The sequence below is a fragment of the Podarcis raffonei genome, chromosome 3 (genome assembly GCF_027172205.1).
Source record: "Podarcis raffonei isolate rPodRaf1 chromosome 3, rPodRaf1.pri, whole genome shotgun sequence".
In the NCBI taxonomy this organism is placed as follows: domain Eukaryota; kingdom Metazoa; phylum Chordata; class Lepidosauria; order Squamata; family Lacertidae; genus Podarcis; species Podarcis raffonei.
This window is the reverse complement of record NC_070604.1, coordinates 106,293,675-106,317,719: the sequence shown is the minus strand read 5'-3', so window position 1 is coordinate 106,317,719 and position 24,045 is coordinate 106,293,675. Positions and strand designations below refer to the sequence as shown.

Sequence of the window (24,045 nt, the reverse complement as noted above, 5' to 3'; positions counted from 1 at the left end):
CCTTAGTCCTTAGTTTGATTCCTGCAGCCAAAACTTGTTTTTGCCTTTCTCGCCCTCCTGGAGAACACCAGACCCAAATATTTTCCAAATTGCTGGGGGGAAAAGAAGGCTGGCAAGCCATCTGCAGAGAGAGAGAGAGAGAGAGAGAGAGAGAGAGAGAGAGAGAGAGAGAGAGACAGACAGGCAGGCAGACAGACAGAAAGAATAGAAAACCTCAGGGCTTGGCCTTTTGTTTTATTGGAAACGTTTTCATGGGGGGAAAGAAAGAAAATAAATGGCCATGATCCAGCATGTTTCCACTGGGGGAGGACAATTGTAGATGGAAACCCTATGCTAGACTTCCTCAACCTATCGCCTCTCCAGATGTTTTGGACTACAATTCCCATGAGCTGCGGTGACTGAGGCTGATGGGAGTCATGGCCCAAAACATCTGGAAGGATTCAGTTTGGGGAAAGGCTGCCCAAAAATGTCCTCCCCGCCCCAGGCACTCCCAAGGAATGTGAGCAGGCAGGTAGTAGACCAAGTGCCTTTGGCCCATACCAGAAAGGAAGGTCACCATCAAACAGATGCGGAAAAGGCATTTTACCAGTTTCCTCAAGGCCTGCCCCCAGCCAATCCAACTGGCTACGTTCCAAAGCAACTTGGGTGACAGATATGAATGAGTACACGAAAGGCAAAGGAAGGAGTCGAATTGCTTGCTGCTGCCCGCTATCCATCGAGCAGATCTTATCATCCCCAAGGCTGCCACTCTCCAGTTTCTGCGGCCTGCTAGCTTGCACCTTGGCGTCAGGGTTGGGATCCGTTCTGCGCCACTCTAGAAGTGACCCCACCTCAGCCCAGAGCAATTCCAGGACACGGCCTGTGCAAGGGAGGGAAGAGGTCTCTTGCAGACTTTCTGGAGGGACCAGCACTGGCTATGCAGGGCCCAGTCGGCGTTGTTCATCTTTGCAGTTGACCCTAGTGACCACAGACAGGTGTTACTTGCCGCCTGGTGTGGGGAGATGCCCAGCGTGTCATGTGTTCTCCTGGGCCAGCCCTTCGGGACAGGGAGTCTGGTTTTGGGGTTTCAGCAGGTGTATGGCAGGCTGCGTCTGGGCCATGGTGTTGTGCTGGGGGTCTGCCGCCGCGCCAGATCCTGCCGGCGCGTGGTGCAGGTGCTTCCTGTACTGCGCGAACATGCAGACCTTGAGGGCGATGGCCAGCACGTTCTTGCCCATGAAGATGCCGGAGACCCGGATGTCCCTGAAAAACACCATGTTGCTGCCCCTGATGAAGATGGTGGCGATGTTGATGGTGAGCATGCTCAGCATCGGGTAGAGCATCATGCGGTGAGGCACGATGCTGATCCCTTGCATGCTGATTTCGCACAGCGAGACGCAAGGCAGGACCAGCAGGAGGATGTAGCAGTAGAAGAACATCAGGCCTTCGGCCCAGATGGGCAGACCTTTCTTCTGGGGCTCCCAAAGGTTGGCCTGGATGTCTAGCACGTCCAACATGTCCACAATGACCCAGAAGAGCCGGTTGCGGAGGTCCTCCTTCTTCTTGAACGTCCTGACGTATTCCATGTGCTCTGTGGCCACCAGGAGAACGTACAGGGCCGGGATGCAGATGGAGAGCAGGAGGGTCAGAGCCTTGCGCGCCATGAGGTCCAAGCTTTTGCGGTCCGCCTTGTAGTTCTGGTAGATGAAGTAGACCTTGATCTCCAGGACAAAGACGTACAGGAACCAGAGGATCATGGCGTAGCCTCGCTTGGCGGTCCTCACCTCGGCCCCGACCCAGACGGCCACATACCTGAGCACAACCAGGAAGCAGATGTCCCCGACAGAGACCATGATGCAAATGCCGAGTTTCCGGGAGCCCTGGTTCTGCTCCACCAGGTAGGCGTCCATCAGGACCATGCTGCTTATGATGAGGGTGGTAGAGAGGCAGACGTGGGGCTTGTTAATGGGTGGGGGAGGCACCATCCTGCAAAGAAGATGCACACGTTAGTCAAAACATTTTAAGGGCTCCTGAGCCATCACGGCCATGCGCTCTCCCCATCCCTGACGTACTATGCATTATGCAGCTTTCGATAAGGATGTCAAGGATAAGGATGGCTTGAGAGCACTACATGTGAAAAGGATCTAGGAGTCTTGGTTGACCACAAACTAGACATGAGCCAACAGTGTGACGCGGCAGCTAAAAAAGCCAATGCAATTCTGGGCTGCATCAATAGGAGTATAGCATCTAGATCAAGGGAAGTAATAGTGCCACTGTATTCTGCTCTGGTCAGACCTCACCTGGAGTACTGTGTCCAGTTCTGGGCACCACAGTTCAAGAAGGACACTGACAAACTGGAACGTGTCCAGAGGAGGGCAACCAAAATGGTCAAAGGCCTGGAAACGATGCCTTATGAGGAACGGCTAAGGGAGCTGGGCATGTTTAGCCTGGAGAAGAGGAGGCTAAGGGGTGATATGATAGCCATGTTCAAAGATATAAAAGGATGTCACATAGAGGAGGGAGAAAGGTTGTTTTCTGCTGCTCCAGAGAAGCGGACACGGAGCAATGGATCCAAACTACAAGAAAGAAGATTCCACCTAAACATTAGGAAGAACTTCCTGACAGTAAGAGCTGTTCGACAGTGGAATTTGCTGCCAAGGAGTGTGGTGGAGTCTCCTTCTTTGGAGGTCTTTAAGCAGAGGCTTGACAACCATATGTCAGGAGTGCTCTGATGGTGTTTCCTGCTTGGCAGGGGGTTGGACTCGATGGCCCTTGTGGTCTCTTCCAACTCTATGATTCTATGATTCTAAGCCTTCTGTATCTCTGCACCAAAGAGCCCCTCAGCTGCACAAAGCAAATCAATCTCCTCTTAGTTCCCATGAGGATCGTATGGCTATCGTACTCTAGCCCTGGAAACTGAACAGGGGTGTTTCATTCAAGCTGTCCTGAACGTACCTGAATGAAAGTGCTTTCCAAGCCAGAATCTATAACATTTTGGGATAATGGTACTGTACTTTGAGCACTTTGGGGAAAAGTTTATGTAAGTACTAAGCTTCTCTCTACTTATTAAAAGAAGAAGAAGAAAATGTGCCAAAAATATATAACAATTTGCTAGGAGCTGACGGTCCCAACAGGGCAAAGAAAATATTTTGGATTACAGTGATACCTCAGGTTAAGTACTTAATTCGCTCCGGAGGTCCGTTCTTAACCTGAAACTGTCCTTAACCTGAAGCACCCCTTTAGCTAGTGGGGCCTCCTGCTGCCGCCATGCCGCTGGAGCACAATTTCTGTTCTCATCCTGAAGCAAAGTTCTTAACCTGAAGCACTATTTCTGGGTTAGTGGAGTCTGTAACCTGAAGCGTATGTAACCTGAAGCATATGTAACCCGAGGTACCACTGTACAAGCAACTTACGTTCCAGGCCTCCGTGAGCATAAGCAAAATGAACTTAAGTGGGGGACACCCTCTAAACACTTGTTTTTCTTTTTTCTTTTCTACAGTACCTTTGCCTCCAGATCACCAGAAAGGGCAGGGAACAGTGCGCCTGAGCCCTCTACAAGGCAGCTTCCTGCCAAACAGCTGTCAAGTGGAGCAGCGCAGCAACAGCGAGAGATCCCACATGCCGTTTTAGAATCCATAAATTGTTGGGTTTTTGAAGCTTTTTAAATTTTTGGAATTTTGGCTCACTGACGTCCTCTGGGAGGGTCTCCTCGTGAGCCATGCGGACTTTCCAGCTCTCTCCCGCCATTCCCAGGTCTGAATTATTTACCTCCCATTGCTGTGCATGTGTGCAATCACACACGAGTGAGGAGTTGGCTGCACTAAGTACTATTGGGAAATTTCAATAGTAAGGAACTTTTTTCCAACCCAAGGGCCATATAACCTTCTGGGCAATGTTCTGAGGGCCACAGGCCAGTGGCAGGTGAAAGAATGAATGTGGATTTTTCCTTTGTGCTGCGGGCAGGAAAGTTTCTGTAGCTCCTTCCTTATCCTCCATCTAGACAAGCAAGAGGCATTATGGGAGTTTGAGGCCACATTCCAGCCAAGGAAAATACACTTGGGGTGCCCAGGAGGGGTGTGGCCTGCAGAGAGTCCTGAGGGCCAGTTAAAAGGTCCTGGAGGGCCGCACTTGGCTCCTGCACCTGAGGTTCCCCACCCGCAGAAGGAAATGCAGCCCTCAGGATGAAAGGCCCTGCTCTAGATTCTAGATCCCAGAATCCTTTGCAACGCACTGGTAGTCTACAGGGGTTGCTTAGCAGATATCTAGATGAGAAACGGCTCCAGGAAAGTAAAGTCTGAAAAATGCTCCTGCAAACCGAAGCTGGTTAGCATTTGGGAGGAGAGAAAACAACATAATGGCTTGCTCTGCGCATGAAAATCATTCCAGTTGTGCGCCGCCGAAATGTGGGGCCTGCCTCCTTATTGAGCGGAATGGCTTTTGAAATGCAGATGCACTGGAGGCGATCAAGTTAAGCCCACATTCCCACAACCACCACAGGCATTATGTTTTCATTATATTTTCTGTGCCTCAGCCTCTTGCACGCACGGTGTGGGTAGGGCTTGGAATAGCAAGGCTTATTAAGTCAGCTGCTAAGGTTGCCTTTAAAATTCCAAGGCTTGCAGTGCTCCCGCTGAGCCAAGAGACCCCCTGGGCCAGAAAGGCATCAGCAGGAGGAGGCGAAGGCTAAGAAGGCTTCCTGGCGCTGGGGAGCATCTGAGAAGGGAGGGAAGGAGATGCAAAGTGGGAGAACAAGCTGGGATGGAAGGAGAGTCTATCGCTTAAAACAATATATATATATATCAACTTTAGTTGAAGGGTGGTAGCTCAGTGGCAGAAAAACTGCCTTGCCTGCAGAAGGCCCCAGATTCGATTCCAGGTGCTGCCTCCAGGCAGGGCTGGGAAAAGCTCCTCTCTGAATACCCTGAGAGCAGCTGCCAGTCAGAGTAGACCATACTGGGTCTTCCATAGGAACAAAGGCAGTGTCAGTAAGGGTGAAGCCTTAGATTAGCAGTACCCGGAGGTCCAGCGGTCCGCCAACCCCGTGGCCAGAGGGGAAAAACAATTCCAGAGACTTCTTGGTCAGAGAAAAGAGATTTATTGAGATCTGCGCAGAGGCAGCCAGTGGAGTCCTCTCCAAAGACTGGCTACAACGATACAAGTAAACAAGCATTTTTATACCTGAGAGTCTGCCCATCTCTTCCCACCTCTTCAAATTCTCCAATCAGCTGGCAAGGTTAAGCTTATTTCCTTATATGGCATATGACTAGCTAAGCCCCCTCCCTCCCTTGTTTGTGTGCTCCTTGTCTCTTGCGTTTCTGCAGCTCCCTGCTAGCCGGCAGAAAGAGGAAGTAGCTCCCAGCTTGCAATTGCGGTTTTTTGCTAGCTGCTTAACCACAACTGCAGAAGTTAGCTTAGGTGCAGATAGTATTGAGATTAACCCTTTCAATTCCCTCCTCTTCTTTTGGACAACCTATCTCCTAGGTTCGTCCTGGTCTCTTGGGTTTATAATCCTGGGGGAGAACAATAAGGGCCATGATATTTTTATTTTTTTGCATCACACCTTGTAAGCATTGCACCAAGCAGGGTATACAGAGGCAAAGAAGCAGAAGGATTAACAGCGGCCCTGCTAATAATACCACAATATGCCTGAGCCAACTGCCATGAGGCAGCCAGGAATATAACCAACCCCATAGATCACCTCCTGTAGTTTTCAGCGGGTTCCTGGCTATCATTGTTTCCATGTGATCAATGGTGGCTGAAATGCTGACATTATTATCTGGGACATATCTATTTTATTGCTGAAGGGCCCACTGATACTCGTGCTCTATCAGCTGCCTTGCTTCTTGGGAGGTTGTGTCCCACCTCTCTGAGGAGGAGCCTATTATCTTAACCAATTTTCCCACCTGTCCTTGTGGATGCTTAATACTCTCATGATTTCTTCCCAACACACTGTATCCGAAAGGGGCTTCTCCCTCTACATATATTAACATATACCCACAGGAATATATATATCCACCCTTGCAGAGGCCTGACACACGGAGTGACCATATCAAAGAGTTCTGGCCCCAATATCAAAAGTCCTGGCGGTGCCTTAAAATTTGCTGGGGAAAAAAGTCTCTACGTTGGGGACGCTGCCCGCGGGCGTCCCTCCCATCCACTTGTCCAGTCGTCTGGCGCTCTTCTGGAGATGGTTAGCTTCAGAGGATCATCAGGATTTGGTGTAACTGTCCAATCTAAAATAGCCTTCTTCACTTAAGTGTGGTGGACCCAAGGGGTGAGGTAACAGCAGTGGGCCTGGGTCCACCTGTTAAGAAAGAGACAAAATCTCGGGAGAGTTACTGCACATAATTATCAAACTGCACATTTTGACTAGCATGGGGGGTTATTGCAAAACTGAGTGGACAAAGGCTGGTCCATTGTCAGATCCTATTGACCTAGGTAGTCCATAGCGGGGAATGATCTCCCTAAGCAGGCACCTGGTTACTTCAAATGCCTTTTCAGTTCTGGTGGGCCAGGCTTCAACCCATCCTGTATACGTGCAGATCGCCACAAGCAGGTAGCGGTATAGTCCACAGCGGGGCAATTCAGTGAAATCCACAACAAGGTCTTCCATGGGTGCAGTTCCACTATGCTGAATCCCTGGGGGAGCCAAGGGTCCGGTTCTGGGATTATTCTTTTGACATAGCGGGCACTTCCTGGAAATCTGGGCTGCCAGTTGATAAAGGTGGGCTATGTAGAAGCACTGCTTCAGCTGTCTGGTTGTGGCATCTGGTCCCATGTGGGTGGACTCATGGTATCTCTGAGTAATCTGCCGAGAAAGGGACTCTGGAATCCATATTCTGTCATCATGAGTAAGGTACCATCCTTCTTTGGACATGGTCAGCCCCTGGGCATCTGCAGTGTCCCTCTCCTTTTGGTGTATATTGGCTTATCAGCGGTGTTCAAGATCCTTCCAGGGACCAGTGCTCCAATAACTGACGCGGGAGCTGGTTCCCGGGCTGCTTCCTTGGCCACCCTGTCTGCTAGTCGGTTTCCTCTGGCCACTTCTCCTAGTCCAGTTTTGTGTCCATAACAATGGATAACTGCCACTGCCTTGGGCTCCCATACAGCATCCAGAAGGTTCAATAAGGCTTGTGGGTGGGCCACCTGGTTTCCTCTGGAGGTAAGCAAACCTCTTTCCTTCCATAAGGCTCCATGGGCATGTAAAGTCAGAAAGGCATACTTAGAGTATAAATGTTTATCTTCTGTCCCTTTGCTAGGGTCAGGGCTCTGGTGAGCGCTGTTATTTATGCCAGCCGGGCCGACGTTCCAGGCGGGAGTGGCTGCGCTTCAATCACTTGGTCTTCCAAGGCTACTACTGCATAGCCTGCCTTCCGCTGTCCAGCCTTAACAAAGCTGCTTCCATCCACAAACCATGAAGGCCAATAGGGGTTTGCCTCCTCTTTGAGGTCAGGCCTGCTAAAATATTCTTCATCCATTACTTCAATGCAATCGTGCATCTGCTCCTCATCTTCTCCTACCGGGGACAGGGTAGCTGGGTTGAGGGCGGTGGTGACCTGAAACTTCAAACGCGGATGCAGCAGTAACATCTGGCACTTTCTCATCTTCGCTTGGGAGAGAAAATAGGTACCCTTCATGTCAAGCAGAGCTGGGACTGCATGCGGGGTCACACAAACAGTGTCTTGGCCAAAAATAAATTTGTCTGCTTTGTTCAGTAGGGTGGCTACTGCCACAACTGCTCTCATGCACGGTGGTAAGCCTTGTTCTGTAGGCGTCAGGCGCTCAGATAGGTATGCCACTGGCTGTTGCCAGCTTCCCAATTTTTGGCACAAAACCCCTTTCGCTGTCCCTTGGTCCTCATCCACGAATAGAGTAAAGGGTTTCTCAGGGTTTGGGATGCCAAGCGCTGGGGCTTGCTGTAGTGCCCTCTTCAAATCCACGAAGGCTTGCTGTTGTTCTGTGCCTCAAACAAAGGGGTCTCTCTCAGTTCCTCTGGTTGACTCATGTAGAGGCTTGGCAATGATGCTGTAATTAAATATCCATATCCTACAAAATCCTGCAGACCCCAGAAAGCCACAGAGTTCTCTGCAGTTCTTTGGCTCTGGTATCAGGATAATAGCCTGCTTCCTTTCTTCACTGGTAACAAAAGGGTGTTCCACTGTGATTGGCATTGCCTCAAGATCCTATGTTGGAGCAGTCGCTCTAGATGCACCTACACTCCTTCAGTCGCCCTTCGTGGGATGGGATACTTATTTACTGCAACAGGATTGACAAATGGCTTGGGCTTCACAATTATTGGTGGGATATTCTTTGCCATTCCTGGGGGGTTCACTTGTTCCAGAATACTGGCGGGGATGGGTCCCTCCTCTTCTTTTATCATCATGAGGCGCCAGTACTCCCTCAGGGGTGCCTCCACAACCAGTTCCCCAAGTGACATAGTGGACAATGTGGCTTCTCCGATGGCTTAAAAATAATTTGGGCTTGCAACTTTACCAACAAATCTCTTCCTAATAATAGAATAGGGCATTCTCTCTTCCAGTGCCCTTCCTGTCGGCAGATGGCGCACTGATTCCTTCCAAGACGGCTTCGCCCTCCTCCCCGGGCACTTCCTCTTTTCTGAGGGGTGGGGGCGGCTGCCTGTAATGTCATCAACTTCCTTGTTTGATACTTCTCCTTTTTTCTCTGGGCCTCCTCATCTCTCTGATTGTAAGTGGTTTGAGCTATTTCCAACATCTATTCCAGCCCATGGCCGATGCACCCCTCAGGCTTCTGGATTTTTTCTTTTGGCGAATATCGGACGCTGCCTGAGCTACAAAGGCAGCCTTTATAATGGGGCGTTGGCAATATCATCTGGGTTCTCCTCAAAGGTAGGGTTCTAATTTCTCCAATTGCACACATCAGCACTTGAAAAAGGCACATGTTGGACTGTATAAGTGCATGGTGGTGCTTCCCCACCCTGTCCTGGGGGGCTGGTGGGTCATACACTCTGCGTAGAGGCATCATTGCAGTCCCACCCTTTTTCTGTGCCTTATGGGACTTATGGAGGGACACCCTGGTTGCTGCTAACAAATGGGAACTAACATCCACTTCTTTCACATAGGGTTGTACATACTGTTGCAATCTCAATTGTCTGATACTGTGTCCACATTTTTCCTTTCTTTGCTAACTCAATTAGTCCCTTCATAAACTCCTCATCATCCTCTTCCTCTTCGCTCTCTAATTCATCAACCTTGGAGGGTTCAGGCTGAGGGCCGGCTCCTCCCTGGTCCTGGGGCCCTGGGCCTGGGGGATTCGCTAGAGGGGCAGCTGGTGGAGCATAGGGTGGCGGCGGTTTAATGACTTCCCCCTCTTCTCCTTCCTCTCCTTCCGGCTCTGATATCACCGGAGGCTTTTCTGACTTCCCTGCCGGTCGGACTGCACATATTGTATTTTGTGGGGCGTCGCCTCGGCAGGCTTTCAGCCACGGTGGATTCTTTTCTACATTGATTTTCCAGGTAGAAATATAGGGGATCTGGTCTGGGTGGACGTTCAAGATATTTTGATATAGTGGGTTGATTAGTTGCAAATTAAATCTGCCCTCCGAGGGCTAATTAGTTCCTTGGGTGGGCCAATCAACCTCACATCCTCTCTCTTCTCAATTTGAACCCAATCATCATGCTTCGTAGCTGCTTTCCAGTTGGTTAAAAAGCATTTCAGAGGACTACGTTAGCTTGCCCCAGACTACATTTTTTTTTTTTTCAGATACTCCGCTCCTAACCGGGCTTAAGATCCTTTCACACACCAACCACTACAGACTGTGACTTGGCGAACTCTCGTTGCTAAGAAATGCACAGCCCTGCAATCGCTCGGCCAAGGGGACGCTAAGCCCCGGCCCACACTTGACAATTCAGCCACTGGAGTATCTGACATGCAACACACAAAACACACCCCAATATAATTCCAACATGCAACACACAAAACACACCAAAATAATTTTCCCTCTGTTTCCCCTTTCCCCAACCTTACTGGCGGCACTCTACTGCTCACAGCCAGACCCTTTATCCCTTTTCTGGCGGCACTCTACTGCTCACAGCCAGAGGAAGCTGATCAGGCTTCCTACCACGCCCTTTCCCTTGGGCTTACCTGTTCCGCTGCGGACCCCTCCTTCGGCCGTCCTCTTTTCTCTCCCGACTGGGTGTCTCGGCTCAGGCACAGCGTGGCGATCTCCCCCTACGAACTGGCAGGGTGCGCGCTGGAGATTGCGAGCGCTGGTCCTGGTTGCTCACCCGGTCGAGTCTGGCCCCTCGGTCCACCTTTCGTGGGGTGGGGACCCATCCCGGACGAGCCCCCAAAATGAAGCCTTAGATTAGCAGTACCCGGAGGTCCAGCGGTCCGCCAACCCCGTGGCCAGAGGGGAAAAACAATTCCAGAGACTTCTTGGTCAGAGAAAAGAGATTTATTGAGATCTGCGCAGAGGCAGCCAGTGGAGTCCTCTCCAAAGACTGGCTACAACGATACAAGTAAACAAGCATTTTTATACCTGAGAGTCTGCCCATCTCTTCCCACCTCTTCAAATTCTCCAATCAGCTGGCAAGGTTAAGCTTATTTCCTTATATGGCATATGACTAGCTAAGCCCCCTCCCTCCCTTGTTTGTGTGCTCCTTGTCTCTTGCGTTTCTGCAGCTCCCTGCTAGCCGGCAGAAAGAGGAAGTAGCTCCCAGCTTGCAATTGCGGTTTTTTGCTAGCTGCTTAACCACAACTGCAGAAGTTAGCTTAGGTGCAGATAGTATTGAGATTAACCCTTTCAAGGGGTGTGGTCCATGGAGAGGAGGTGTGATTGCGGAGGGTTTGTATGCATTGTAGGGGGTTGCACTAGACAATACTTGGGGCGACTTCCAACTCATAATTTATTTAGAAAATTTCCAGGCCCCTTGTTTTTTTTAAAGAAAAATCTGACTTTGTATACAGCAAACCTCCTTTCCTATGTTCCTATTAACTGACCCCAGCCTCTGGGTTCTGGGATGCAGCCACGCCACCAACAATCTGGTCAAAAACTGACCATCTCTATTCCAGCAGTTCTGGGAGGCTCACTATAGCACAGAATCGGGTTTGTCCAACCTAAAGTAAGGGTCACTGTGATTAAGGAAACCTCATGAAGGCTTAAATGCCCCATGTATCTAAAAGGTTAAGGTAAGGTAAAGGACCCCTGGACGGTTAAGATGTATCTAAAAGGTTAAGGTAAGGTAAAGGACCCCTGGACGGTTAAGTCCAGTCAAAAGTGACTACAGTGGTACCTCGGGTTACAGACGCTTCAGGTTACAGATTCCGCTAACCTAGAAATAGTACCTCGGGTTAAGAACTTTGCTTCAGCATGAGAACAGAAATCCTGCTCCGGCGGCGTGGCTACATTTTAATATTTTAATGTTCCATTATTTTAATGTTGTAGTTTATTTTTGTTTTTAAGTTGTAATCATTCATCTTGTTTTTATTATTGCTTGTAAGCCGCTCTGAGCCCGGCCTTGGCTGGGGAGGGTGGGGTATAAATAAAAAATTATTATTATTATTATAGCAGTGGGAGGCCCCATTAGCTAAAGTGGTACCTCGGGTTAAGAACAGTTTCAGATTAAGAACGGACCTCCGGAACGAATTAAGTTCTTAACCCAAGGTACCACTTTATGGGGTTGTGGCGCTCATCTCACTTTTAGGCCGAGGGAGCCGGTGCTTGTCCGCAGACAGCTTTCCGGGTCCTGTGGCCAGCAGGACTAAACCACTTTTGGCACAACAGAACACTGTGACAGAAACTAGAGCGCACGATAACGCTGTTTACCTTCCCACCACAATGGTACCTATTTATCTATTTGCACTGGTGTGCTGTTGAACTGCTAGCTTGGTAGGAGCTGGGACCGAGCAATGGGAGCTCCCCCCCGTTGTGGAGATTCGAACCGCCGACCTTCTGATCGGCAAGCCCAAGAGGCTCAGTGGTTTAGACCACAGCGCCACCCGCGTCCATGTATCTAATGCTAGACTTCCCGAGGGTAGTAAAGTTTGGAGGGACCTCCAAGGGTCATCTAGCGCAACCCCCTCTAATGCAGGAATCCCAACTAAAACATCCGTGACAGATGGCCATCCAAGCTCTGCTTAAAAACCTCAAGGAAGGAGCGTCGACAACCACCCCAAGGGAGTCCGTTGCACTGCCGAACAGCTCTTACTGTCAGAAAGTTCTTCCTGATGGTTAGTCGGAATTTCCTTTCTTGTAAGTTGAAGCCGTTGGTTCGAGTCCTACCCTCCAGAGCAGGAAAAAGCAGGCTTGCTCCATCTTCCATGTGACAGCTCTTCTAATATTTGAAGATGGCTATCATATCTCCTCTCAGCTAAATATACCCAGCTCCTTCAACCATTCCTCATAAGGCATGGTTTCCAGACCTCTGATCATCTTGGTCGCCTTCCTCTGCACATGTTCCTGCCTGTCAATATTGTTCTGAATCTGTGGCACCTGGAACTGGACACAACACTCCAGGTGTGGTCTGACCAAGGATAAATAAAGGTAAAGGTAAAGGGACCCCTGACCATTAGGTCCAGTCGTGGCCAACTCTGGGGTTGCGGCACTCATCTCGCTTTATTGGCAGAGGGAGCTGGCGTACAGCTTCCGGGTCATGTGGCCAGCATGACTAAGCCGCTTCTGGAGAACCAGAGCAGCGCACAGAAACACCGTTTACCTTCCTGCAGGAGCGGTACCTATTTATCTACTTGCACTTTGACGTGCTTTCGAACTGCTAGGTTGGCAGGAGCAGGGACTGAGCAACGGGAGCTCATCCCATCACGGGGATTCAAACCGCCGACCTTCTGACCAGCAAGTCCTAGGCTCTGTGATTTAACCCACAGCGCCACCCCACGTCCCTTAAGGATGAATAGAGTGGTACTATTACTTCTCTTGATTGGAACACTGGGCATGACTGACTTGGCTTTGTTAATTGCAGCGGGTGTACTCTGATACAACCTCACCAGTGTAAGAAGATTAATCAGTGAAAGATTTTATCTACCCAAGCCTCTGGATCTAGGTACAAATTAAGAATGTGATACAGATAAATTGAAATATTTTTAACAAGTCCCATTTATTTTAGAGGGAGAGGTTTAAAAGTGATTCACTTTATCTTCTGTCCCTGTTTAGGCCTATAGTTATAGAAGTGGATAGCAACATTCCTTTCTGATTACCAGGGTATAAACTGTATTTATAAGATTATTTTGATGTGGTTTTCACTGTCAATTTCTTAGCACTGCATTTGAGCAACACGGGGGAAACAGTTTTGAGACATTATAAACAAACACTTCAACGGAGAGGCAGATTTTAGTATTCTTGTACATGCAATGCGTTTCTAATTGTTTTTAATTCTGAATTTTCAATTGTTGTAACCCGCTCTGGGTCCTGCTGGTGAAGGGGAGGCAATAAATTTAATAAACAACAATAATAGCAGCTTTCAAAAAGATACATAGGTATTGGACTTACCATTTGAACAGCAATCAAAACACTTTGCATCTCATTAATCCATACTGCAATTCAGGTGAATATTATTATCCTCATTTTAAAGGTGTGGGGGGGAGTAACGTTGTGGCCCAGAGATAATGGGTAGCTTAAGACCACCTTCTGAGCTCACGGCAGAGGTGAGATTTGAACAGTCTCTTGCAGTAGGAATCCATGCTCAGTTATTTGGGAGTAAGCTCTATGAAAGAGGGTGAGGTTCAATCCTGAGCAAACAATAGGATCAGGTTGTTAGTTGCTACGCTGTGCAAGCTCTGAAGACTCTGAAGTTACAAAGGGCAGCAACTGCGAGGATGGCTTTGACAGGGGAATCAGGGATTTGTTCAGTGATGTACTTGAGAAGACAGCTAATGGCATTCACGACTGCAGATGTGGAGAGATGCAAGTTCCAGCGAAGACAAGCAAAACGCAACAAAAGAAACTACGAAGATTAGAGACAAGAGCAGAAAATAACACGGCAAACAATCAGGAGTCGGAATCAATGCAGATAACAGATCTGCGGAGAAAAAAATCCCAAATGAGGCATGGAAGGCAGAGACCAGAACACTTTCAGGCTGCTTGAAATGAGATATTTTTCCACCACACGCAGCACTTTTGTGCGGGTGTGTGTGTGTGCAGAAACGTGCAAGCTTGTGTGCATGTTCCCTTCGCTTGGTCTCCCCTCTTTGCTGTGTTTGATCCTCCCTGCCGCTTGTATATATATATATCCATTGATAAAGTTGCCAGGAGCCCTAACGAAGAGCAATATTAGTATAGATCGCTCTGTGCAGAATTTATGCCTCTTCCAGGTTTAACTGGTTTTTAAGAGCAACGTATTAAGTAGTGCCACAACATTAAGTAGCAAGCAATAAAATAGCTGTCACAGGCTCTAGGCTCTCATCTAGTTGAACCAATATGCTTCTCGTGCCCAGACCTAGCCCTAGTTGGACCGCAACACAGGAGGACAGGTATAGACTAATCAATACTGGGCTAATGGTAGCTGCCTTCACATGCTGCAGGCAGGTAAAGACAGATGATTGACACAAACAGGAGTGAAACAGAGGTGACACCGATGCACCACCTACTTATTTAATCCAGTTTCCAACCTCTCCTCTCCTAAAGGATCTTCTTAGGATATTTCCTAAGAAGACAGTGCACAATCAAGCATGAATTTATGAATTCCCAAACAAAAAACCCAGGAATGTTCCTAAAAGAAGGGAAAAAAATTCAAGGCGTGTAAGAAAACATCAGGAACGGGGCTGATCGAGTGATAACCAAGGCTAATCCTATTCGGAGCAGACCCATTGAAATAAATGGTGTTTTGGTCACTGATGCCAATGTGTCTATTCTACATTGGGTACCATTCACTGTTTTTAATATTTTGTTGTAACTTAGATGCTGATTATTTTTTTTAAGGCAGGACAGGGCAGTTAGAAGTTACAAAGCACCCAATTTACGTAACACGGAGGAGAGGGCAGAAGATGCACATGTCTGTTAGTTGATTTCTGGGTGATTTGCCGCTGATCCGTTTCTGACCACCAATGGTTTAACCATGGCAACAAGAACAAACGATTCCTTTCCCCACATCCTAGTTGTATTGCTGAGATGAAGAGACCTTGGTGTAAGCAACAGTGTATTGTGTGAAGACGGTAAGCTCTATTCAGTTCTGCAACTCGGACCAAAATACCCCGAATACAAATTCTTTAATTGTGTGCTTTGGATTTTGGGGGTCTAGTAAACAACGTAGACCCTGCGAGCATGAAGTCTGCCCACCACTGACCCAACACACACAGTGCCTAAAGTGCGTCGTAAGGAAAGAGTCTTTGGCGAGGAGGAAAAAGTTACAGCTAGCATGAATTAGGCTGCTTTACAGAGAGAAAGAATCAGCCTCTGCTGATAGAGATGGAAACAGCGTCACGAAATCAGGCAATTTAGAAATTCAAGAAGCCTTTGGGTTAACCTTTACAATTTTGCAAAAAGTGTTTTCTGCCAGGGGTGAGGAATCTTAAGCCTGGGAGTCAAATGTGGTGCTGCAAGCCTCTTTATTAGGCCCTTGAGGCTTTAACTAGGTCACACAACCGCCCTGGTCTTTGCTCAGTGCCCTCCTCGCGCGCTTCTGCCTGACTGGAATATGTGATAATCCCTCTTGCCTGCCTGTATGTTTGATAGAAAGATTAGAGTAGGTGTGGGAAACTCTGAATTTTTACACAGAATTTTTACACCTTCTTTTAGCTCTGCCCCACCCACTTCTGTCCCTGCCAACTGCTGGCATGAAAGGTTGACCACTAGGGAATATGTCCCTCCAGATAAAAAAAAGGTTCCTCACTCCTGGCTTCTGAGATAAACAAATCTGATTGGAGCCATCAGTCTTCAGACTCCAGGAACTTATCTGGGCGGCTGTCAGACAGGACAGAGCAGCTTGATCTAAGATACAGAGCATCATGTATTTTAAGTGCTTTGAATCCAATATCGGATTGTCTGCATTGCTCAACCTAAGGCAGGTGTGGGGAACCCCCCCAACCATGTTGCTGAACCACAACTCCCATCATCCCTGCCCACTGGCTACGCTTGCTAAGGCTGATGGGAGCTGTAGTTCAGCAACACTGGAAGGGGCACAAAGGCTCCCCAGTCCCAGGGGTGCCAAAATATTGTGGGGGCCCAGGTAAGCCCTGCTCCGCATAATCAATCACATGACACGGTGCACACACGCCATTTGAATGCCCATCAACTTTGTGGGAGCACAGCCCCCTCAAATATTTTATTGTGGGGGCCAAAGCCCCCACAGCCCCTAAGAGTTGGCTCCTATGCCCAGCCCTAAGGAAATATTGTTGTTGTTTAGTCGTTTAGTTGTGTCCAACTCTTCGTGACTCCATGGACCAGAGCACGCCAGGCACTCCTGTCTTCCACTGCCTCCCGCAGTTTAGTCAAACTCATGCTGGTAGCTTTGAGAACACTGTCCAACCATCTCATCCTCTGTCGTCCCCTTCTCCTTGTGCCCTCAATCTTTCCCAACACCAGGGTCTTTTCCAGGGAGTCTTCTCTTCTCATGAGGTGGCCAAGGTATTGGAGCCTCAGCTTCAGGATCTGTCCTTCCAGTGAGCACTCAGGGCTGATTTCCCTCAGAATAGATAGGTTTGATCTTCTTACAGTCCATGGGACTCTCAAGAGTCTCCTCCAGCACCATAATTCAAAAGTATCAATTCTTCAGCGATCAGCCTTCTTTATGGTCCAGCTCTCACTTCCATACATCACTACTGGGAAAACCATAGCTTTAACTATATGGACCTTTGTTGGCAAGGTGATGTCTCTGCTTTTTAAGATGCTGTCTAGGTTAAGGAAAGATAAGCAAGTAAATTGAGAAGTTGTGCCCAAAATGGCTGTCATTTGGCTAACGCAATGCACACCACACAATTTTTTATATGTCCTTTTTCTATCTCTGTGTTGTATGTTGCAGGTATATTTTTCATACTTGTTAGGTTAAGAATGTGTGGGACACCACTGCATCCAAAGATGGACTGCTTCTCACGCGCTGGAAATGCGCGGGGGGGGGATATCCCACCCCATTCCAGACACACACCCATCACATATTGCTTGTCACTGATGAATCTGAGTTGCTGCCACTCACTTCATGCCTTCATATCGCCATATGACAGCGCATCAAGTAGCCTGTCCTAATTTATTAAAGAGGCATCACTCACACTTAATGAACGGGGGTGAGAAGTGAGTGGAAGATTTTATTACGGGCAACGAACAGGGAGGGAAACTCAATTGATACTTTTAACGTGACTTCTATTTTGGGGTCTATTTTCATATTTGAAACCACAGCCCGACCTTTATAGTTGATCCCTGTTAATGTGCGGTTTGCTCAGGGCAAGTTAGAATCAACCACTTTTATTGGCAAAGTTATTTGGGTTAACGTGCACATCTGCAGATCAGGTTGAGACTTTTAGAAAGCAATTCAAGAGTACATCTACCACGGGTTAAGTATTCTGGAGGCAAACTTCCAATCCTTCCTGGGCAGCAGGGATGGGGAACCTATGCCCCCCCAATGTTATTGGACCCCAACACCCATCAGCCACGGCCGATGGTCAGTAACAGTGGGAAATGCAATCCAACAACATATTGTTGTGTGTATCCAAGTCTCTAAATGGCGAGAGACTCTGAGACACTGACCCAGGGTTCAGCTTGCTTGGACTGAAGGTCAGTGGAAACTGTGGTGTCTTTAGGATATATGCTTTTATTTACCCATACAGTGATACCTTGGTCCTCGAACTCAATCTGTTCTGGAAGTCCGTTCAACTTCCAAAACGTTCGCAAACCAAGGCACAGGTTCTGATTGGCCCCGGAAACAATGCCAACGGCCAAAACAGATGTTTGGCTTCCGAAAAACGTTCGCAAACCGGAACACTTACTTCCAGGTTTGCGGCGTTCGGGAGCCCATTGTTCGTCAACTAAATTGTTCAGGAACCAAGGTACCACTGTATATAGAACCTGAGCAGAGAATGGAGGGGTTCAAAGCATTCGCACCCAAACAGATCCGGCTCCCCCATTAGGTTTTCAAAGAAGCCTGAAGTCACAGCTTTTGGTCTACCCCAGAGCAGACGTGTCTGTGCCTCTCCAGCTTCCAGCACCAGCCAAACTCAGTGCACAACATTCTGGCTATTGTTCTTCTACCTTAGGAGGTGATGTCCCTTCCAACCAGGTGAGGAGGGTTACCCCCATTTGTCTCTATGGCAACATGGCAGCCTCTCTGTAATGTAAATGGCAGGACTTAACTGGCTGGCTAGCAGAAGGAACTGGTCTAGCTGGTTTCCTCTTATAGATCCAATTCTCATACACACAGGATCACAGGTTTGGAAGGGACCAGTGTTCGAAATTTGCAAGGCGCATTTTGCATGTGGGGATCGGCCACCTGTGACCAGGTGAAGATTCCCCAGGCGCCAGGATGGTGCCCGACATCTCCACCATCTGGAGGCGCATGCCTGGGGATCCGTGGATCTTGCCTGTTTTCACACACTAACAACACATACTGTAGAATTTATCTGTGATATTTTACAGTGGTACCTCGGGTTACATACGCTTCAGGTTACATACGCTTCAGGTTACAGACTCTAACCCAGAAATATTACCTTGGGTTAAGAACTTTGCCTCAGGATAAGAACAGAAATTGTGCAGCGGCGGCGCAGCGGCAGCAAGAGGCCCCATTAGCTAAAGTGGTGCTTCAGGTTAAGAACAGTTTCAGGTTAAGAACAGACCTCCAGAACGAATTAAGTTCTTAACCTGAGGTACCACTGTATCTGAACCGTCAGAATGGATTCAGGAACCAAAAAGCCATATTGAAAAATACGACTTTTGATCTGCCTGGCCCTGAAATGGCAACAAGACATTCCATTTTGGCGACTGTAGCCCTGGTTCAAGGAGCCATTTGCCTCCTAGCTTATATATCTGAGTTTCTAACACTGGACAGAGACCCATGGATATCACCTAGTCTGACAATGTAAGAGCCACTGTTTCTCCATCCCTACAGGGTTAGCCAAATGGGTTTCCTTCAACAGATGCTGCTCAGAGGAGTATTTTAATTGGAATCCCCCACTCCTGATAACCTTGTTCTTACCTGGCAGGTGCCTCTCCATGTGGGAAACGAGAGACATTGACTATGTTGGCTCCGACTCACGCAGTCAACTCCATCACAAACAGTACGGAGGGAGCTTCCTACCTTCCTAGCAGCAACCTTGCCATTCCATCAGACGGTCTCAGCAGGAAAGACAAGAAATAGGGCTCATTCCATCAAGACCAGCTTCATTTGTCACCTCCTACCCCTGAACTCTACCAGAAGGCCATTATAAGAACTCTTGTTAAGGACTGGCAATTTCCCCCAACTTCCTTCCCCTTCCCTTTATGAGTCATGTTTTCTTTTTAAGATTGCAAGCCCTCAGGGCAAGCGACTCTCTTGTTTTAATTTATTGTATGTAAGCCACCCCGGGAGCCCTTTTTTGGCTGACGAGTGGGGTACGAACGCTACAAATTAATTAATTAATTAATTAAACCACCGTTTGCTCAGCGATGGCCCTAACTGCAAGATGAATCCCACTTGGCAACACATCTGAGTGGGTAGAGGAAACTCACCCTTGGGTAACTGATTCCCACGGCAAATAGAAGGCTCTAGGCTAGGGCAACTCTTGGGAAATCAGAGTTCACCATTAAGGCACTGCTGCACCTGTCCTTCAGACACACCTCCTGCTAACCCCCCACCTGAAATTGGCCTATTTGGAGACACTGTAGCTTCTCCTCTCCTTCCCTTAGGATAGGTCAGGTGTCAGCAAACTTTTTCAGCCAGTCTACTGTCCCTCAGACCTTGTAGGGAGCCAGACTATATTTTGAAGGGGGGGGGGGAAATCAACGAATTCCTATGCCCCACAAATAACCCAGAGATGCATTTTAAATAAGAGCACACATTCTACTCATGTAAAAACACCAGGCAGGCCCCACAAATAACCCAGAGATGAGTTTTAAATAAAAGGACACATTCTACTCATGTAAAAACACGCTGATTCCTGGACCGTCCATGGGCCGGATTTAGAAGGCGATTGGGCCAGATCAGGCCCCCAGGCCTTATTTTGGTTACCCATGGGATAGGATAGGTGTTCTCCCTTAGGGAGGTGCTCAGAAAATTATGGGCTGGGTCCCCACTTAGCAGCTTATCATGCAGAGACACCTCTCCGTTTCCCAGAGTGATATGTGTCTGCCCAGTGTCGAGACACACTACCGCAATAACTGAGCGAGTTTGACACGAGACACACCTGTTTGGAAAGAGCTTTTCACAATTGCAAGCAGGGTCACGGATGGTGAAGCTTTAGCAATTTCAAGGAGATGGCCCCTGAGAAGGAAGGTTTCAACACAGCAGCAATGTCTCAAGCCAAACATACTACATTTCTCTCTGTCTGTATTGAAGAGCCCCTTCCCCAATTCTCGTGCGTTCACGCGCCTCTGGTCTTCCCGCCTTGTACATTGGTCTGGTTAAAGGGCTTCTTCCTCCATGCCAGAGGTATTTGATCTAACCTGGGGCAAATGGCAAAGTTCAAAGGTCATCTAATGGAGTCAAAGCAGCTATATCCTAAAAGCCGGAAAGGAGGTTCCGCACCCTTCCATTCACCAAAGCACAACCGCTTTCAAAAGCTGGAAGTGTCTGTCTGTCTGTCCATCCATTCCTCTCTCGCTGGAACGCTTTAACTCAATTCTATGCACCCTTTGCCCCTTGCTGAATGTGGGACTTTGATCACAATTGCAGGGTTTTGAGCAGCTGTGAAGGAAGCATGGAAAGGGAGATCAGCCCAGCACATGGCATGGAAACGGTCCCCTGTCCAGTTTGACGAGGAGGAAGTCATAACGTAGACGGAGAACCCTGCTGGCCAGAAGCTCAAGCGGTCATGTGAATCAGAGGCAAGGCAACTTTGCCTTCTCAATTCCTCCATAAGCAGCCAAAAACCACTCGGCAGCAGTTTGAGGAGCATCGTAAGGAGGCTCAGTGGTACAGCATCTGCTTTGCATGCAGAGGGTTTCGGGTTTAATCCACAACATTTCCAGGGGAAAGACCTAGGTCTGAAATCCTGGACCGCTGCTGCCAGTCAGTGTATACAATACTGAGCTCAAAAGGCCAATGGTCTTGCTCTGTACAACGTGGTTTCCTAAATTCCTACACAGCCTTCCCTTCCCTGCACAGCTTATCATGTGTTACACATGTGTTTGAGTGAGAGAAACAGAGGGAGAGAAAGAAAGGGAGCTGCCTGCCTAGATAGTAATATTAGGGTCAAACGATGTGTGAATTCGGTGCACTGGAACTCCTGGAGTCTTTATGTTTTGAAAAGCCAACATAGGGTGGGAGAACCAATCTTGCTCTGGTCTCTGAAACAGACAGAATGGGGGCTCTATGCCCTTTCAGTTGTGGAGCAGGGGCAATTCACACTAGGTACCCATCCATCCTCGGTCTGCTTCTTCAAAAAAAAAGTTAAACCACAGAATTCCCAAGTCACATATCGTTTGATTCCAAATTGCAGATTTAATATTCAAAATCTGGTGGCTATGAACAATCCTAATTTAATTTTGTGAAAGGGGGAGGACACACACACAGAGAGTTCCTCCCCCTTTCACAGCAGAAAGCTGAAAATCACATTCCCGTGCCTGCCAACACTCAGAAGTATCTTGAGTTTCACACGGTCACAAAAATCGCCTGGAGTTACTAGCAGTCACGTGTGAATGCCATATATGCCCAATATCCAGACTTCCACCATACGGTTCACAATGAACCCATCACCGCAGTACAGTATCGGGGATTTGATTTGTCAGTCTGCCTGCCTGCCTGAGCAAAGCTTCTGGGCACTTTCCAAATAAATCCGAGAGCTTTTCCTTTTTAGAAAAACAAAAACAAATCCCATTTAATAAGGATCTTGTCTGAAGAATTGTTACTATTATTACTATTATTATTATTTTACCTAGTGCCGTTCTTGGAATCCCTGGGACACAGGAGGGACTGGTTCCCTGAAGAAGCCCGATCCGGTCCGGTCCGCCGATCCGCCGGCTTGGAGCGCGAGATCCGTGGGAGAACAGCAACCTCCCGGAGCCAATGAACGCCCGGCAAGTTCCGCGCGTGGATTCCGAGCGAGCTCCGCCGCTCACACTCCGGGAACCGGATCCCGGCCGCCGCTGCGCCGCCGCCGCCCGCCTCTCCCGGCAGCTCCGCCAAACATCACGGCAACTCCACAGGCGGACTCCTGCCAGAGGGCGCCGCCGTGGCCATCGCCGTGGCTCGGAGACCCAAGTTGTCCCTCCTCCGCCTTCTGCTGCTGCTCCTCCGAGCTCCAGCTCCCGGGGTCCCGCGCCCGCCTGCCCGCCCGGCCGCTTTAGCGCAGCCCGATCCCCGGAGCGCGCCGCGCCGCTGGGCTCGCCCTGCCTCTCCGCCGCGCTCCTTCCCCCGACAGCAGCTTCCTCGCCGGCATAAGGGACGAGCAACCCTCGGCCCGGAGCCCTGCAGGCCCCGAGCCCCGCAACGGCATCCCCCGCGATGCAACCCCGGGCAGCCTCTCTCTCTCTCTCTCTCTCTCTGCGAAGGTCAAAAAGCGGATCCCTCAGACCGGAGGCAGCTCGAGGTTTCCAAGTCCAGGAAGAGGAGGAGAGCGATTCTGCCACCCAGTTGCCTGGAGGGTACGTGTGTGTGTGTGCGTAAAATGCAAGCACCCCCCGACCCACCCCTCTCCTAGGGAAGCGGGACTTTGCTCGGCTTGTGCAGGCTGGGGCTGCCGGTCGCCTTTCGCCTTCTCTCCGCCTCGGTGGATCGCGAATGCTTTCCTTTAAAATAGAAAGGGGAGGTGGGGGAAAAAAGTCCCGGGCAAACGCTGGGAGAGCCGCGCGGTCGCTGCTGCCGCTGCTGCTGCAGTCTGGCAAGCGCCAAGTGTGCTCAGCTCAGGCTGCGAGCGCGGCTGGGATCAAGCGAGCCTCTGTATCGATTTGGAGGCGAGCGAGAGCAGGCAGTGAATTAAAGTGAGTTAGTCAGGCGGCAGGTTGGCTGAATGGCCACTCCCGCCTGGGGGAGGGAGAGGAGGAGAAAGAGCGGGGGAGTGATTAATCCGTGCTAATCGAGGGCTTGCCTCGCTGTGAGGCCGTTCTGGAAAGTGGGGGGAGACTAACGGGCCACCCCCCCCAGAGGTGGGGTACTGCCGCGTACGCTCGTTTTTGCAGATCGCGCTTGCAAAAGAAGTCAGAGCACAAGGCAGGGCAGGGCGGCCATGGATGGTGCGCGCGTGCATGCCCTCCGATGCTCCCCTATCCATTAGCGGTCCTTTCTCGCGCAGAGACGGAGCTTTGCACTCCCAGCCTCATTCACACAAACGTACACAGCGCGCTTAATCTCCGCCGATTCTGCACCGAGCGAATTGGAATTCTTCCCCGGCTGAATTCTGAAAGCAGTGTAAATTAGGCGAATTAAAGGGATGCGCTTCTCACATTTCTGAACCTGCTAATCGCTAGGAGGAGCACAAAGGAACCCCAACGCACTATGCAGGGTCCCTGTGTTACTGGCTAGTGACATTTCACCCGCTGTTTGCCGAACGCTTTGCAGCCAGAAAACTCGCTTCGTATGCAAACAACAAAGCCGCAAAAGGTGCCCCAACTCCCGTCTCCCTTGACTGGACTCTGCTGTTGCGGAATGCACGGAGCCCTGGGTACAAAAGTACACTTAGCCCCTGGTGCAGGGAAGGGACATTAACTGGCAGAGCATGCAAAAGGTCGCAGGTTTGATCCCCGTCATCTCCAGGCGGGGCTGGGAAAGACTAATTATCTGAAACCCGGGAGGACTGCTGCCAGTCAGTGTAGACAATACTGAGCTAGATAGAGCAACGGTTTGACTTGGTATAAAGCAGCACGAGCACACACAAGCATAGAATGGCTGTTAACAGGATCTGAGCGCTGCCAGATCCTGTTGCAGACTAACTAGAAGGCACCAGTGGTCCAAATATATAATTCTGTTCCAGAGTGAAACTATTACATGGGTTCCTTTAATTTTCTTAAACTCCCTATCC

The 24,045-nt window shown here is 49.2% G+C and overlaps 1 protein-coding gene across 2 annotated transcripts; it reads right to left on the bottom strand.

The window, feature by feature from the left end:
• Window positions 1-564: 564 nt before the first annotated feature.
• On the bottom strand, window positions 565-23,141 carry LOC128411253 (transmembrane protein 121-like). 2 transcript variants are annotated; one of them, XM_053383427.1, is made up of 2 exons: window positions 21,964-23,141; window positions 565-1,965 (listed from the first exon to the last, which is right to left on the bottom strand). In XM_053383427.1, the coding sequence occupies exon 2, from the start codon at window positions 1,962-1,964 to the stop codon at window positions 1,014-1,016; it is 951 nt and encodes a 316-aa protein (XP_053239402.1). In that variant the 5' UTR covers window position 1,965; window positions 21,964-23,141; the 3' UTR covers window positions 565-1,013. The 2 variants fall into 2 exon arrangements, with proteins under 2 accessions (XP_053239402.1, XP_053239403.1); XM_053383428.1 differs by lacking the exon at window positions 21,964-23,141 and adding an exon at window positions 20,275-20,912.
• Window positions 23,142-24,045: the final 904 nt, after the last annotated feature.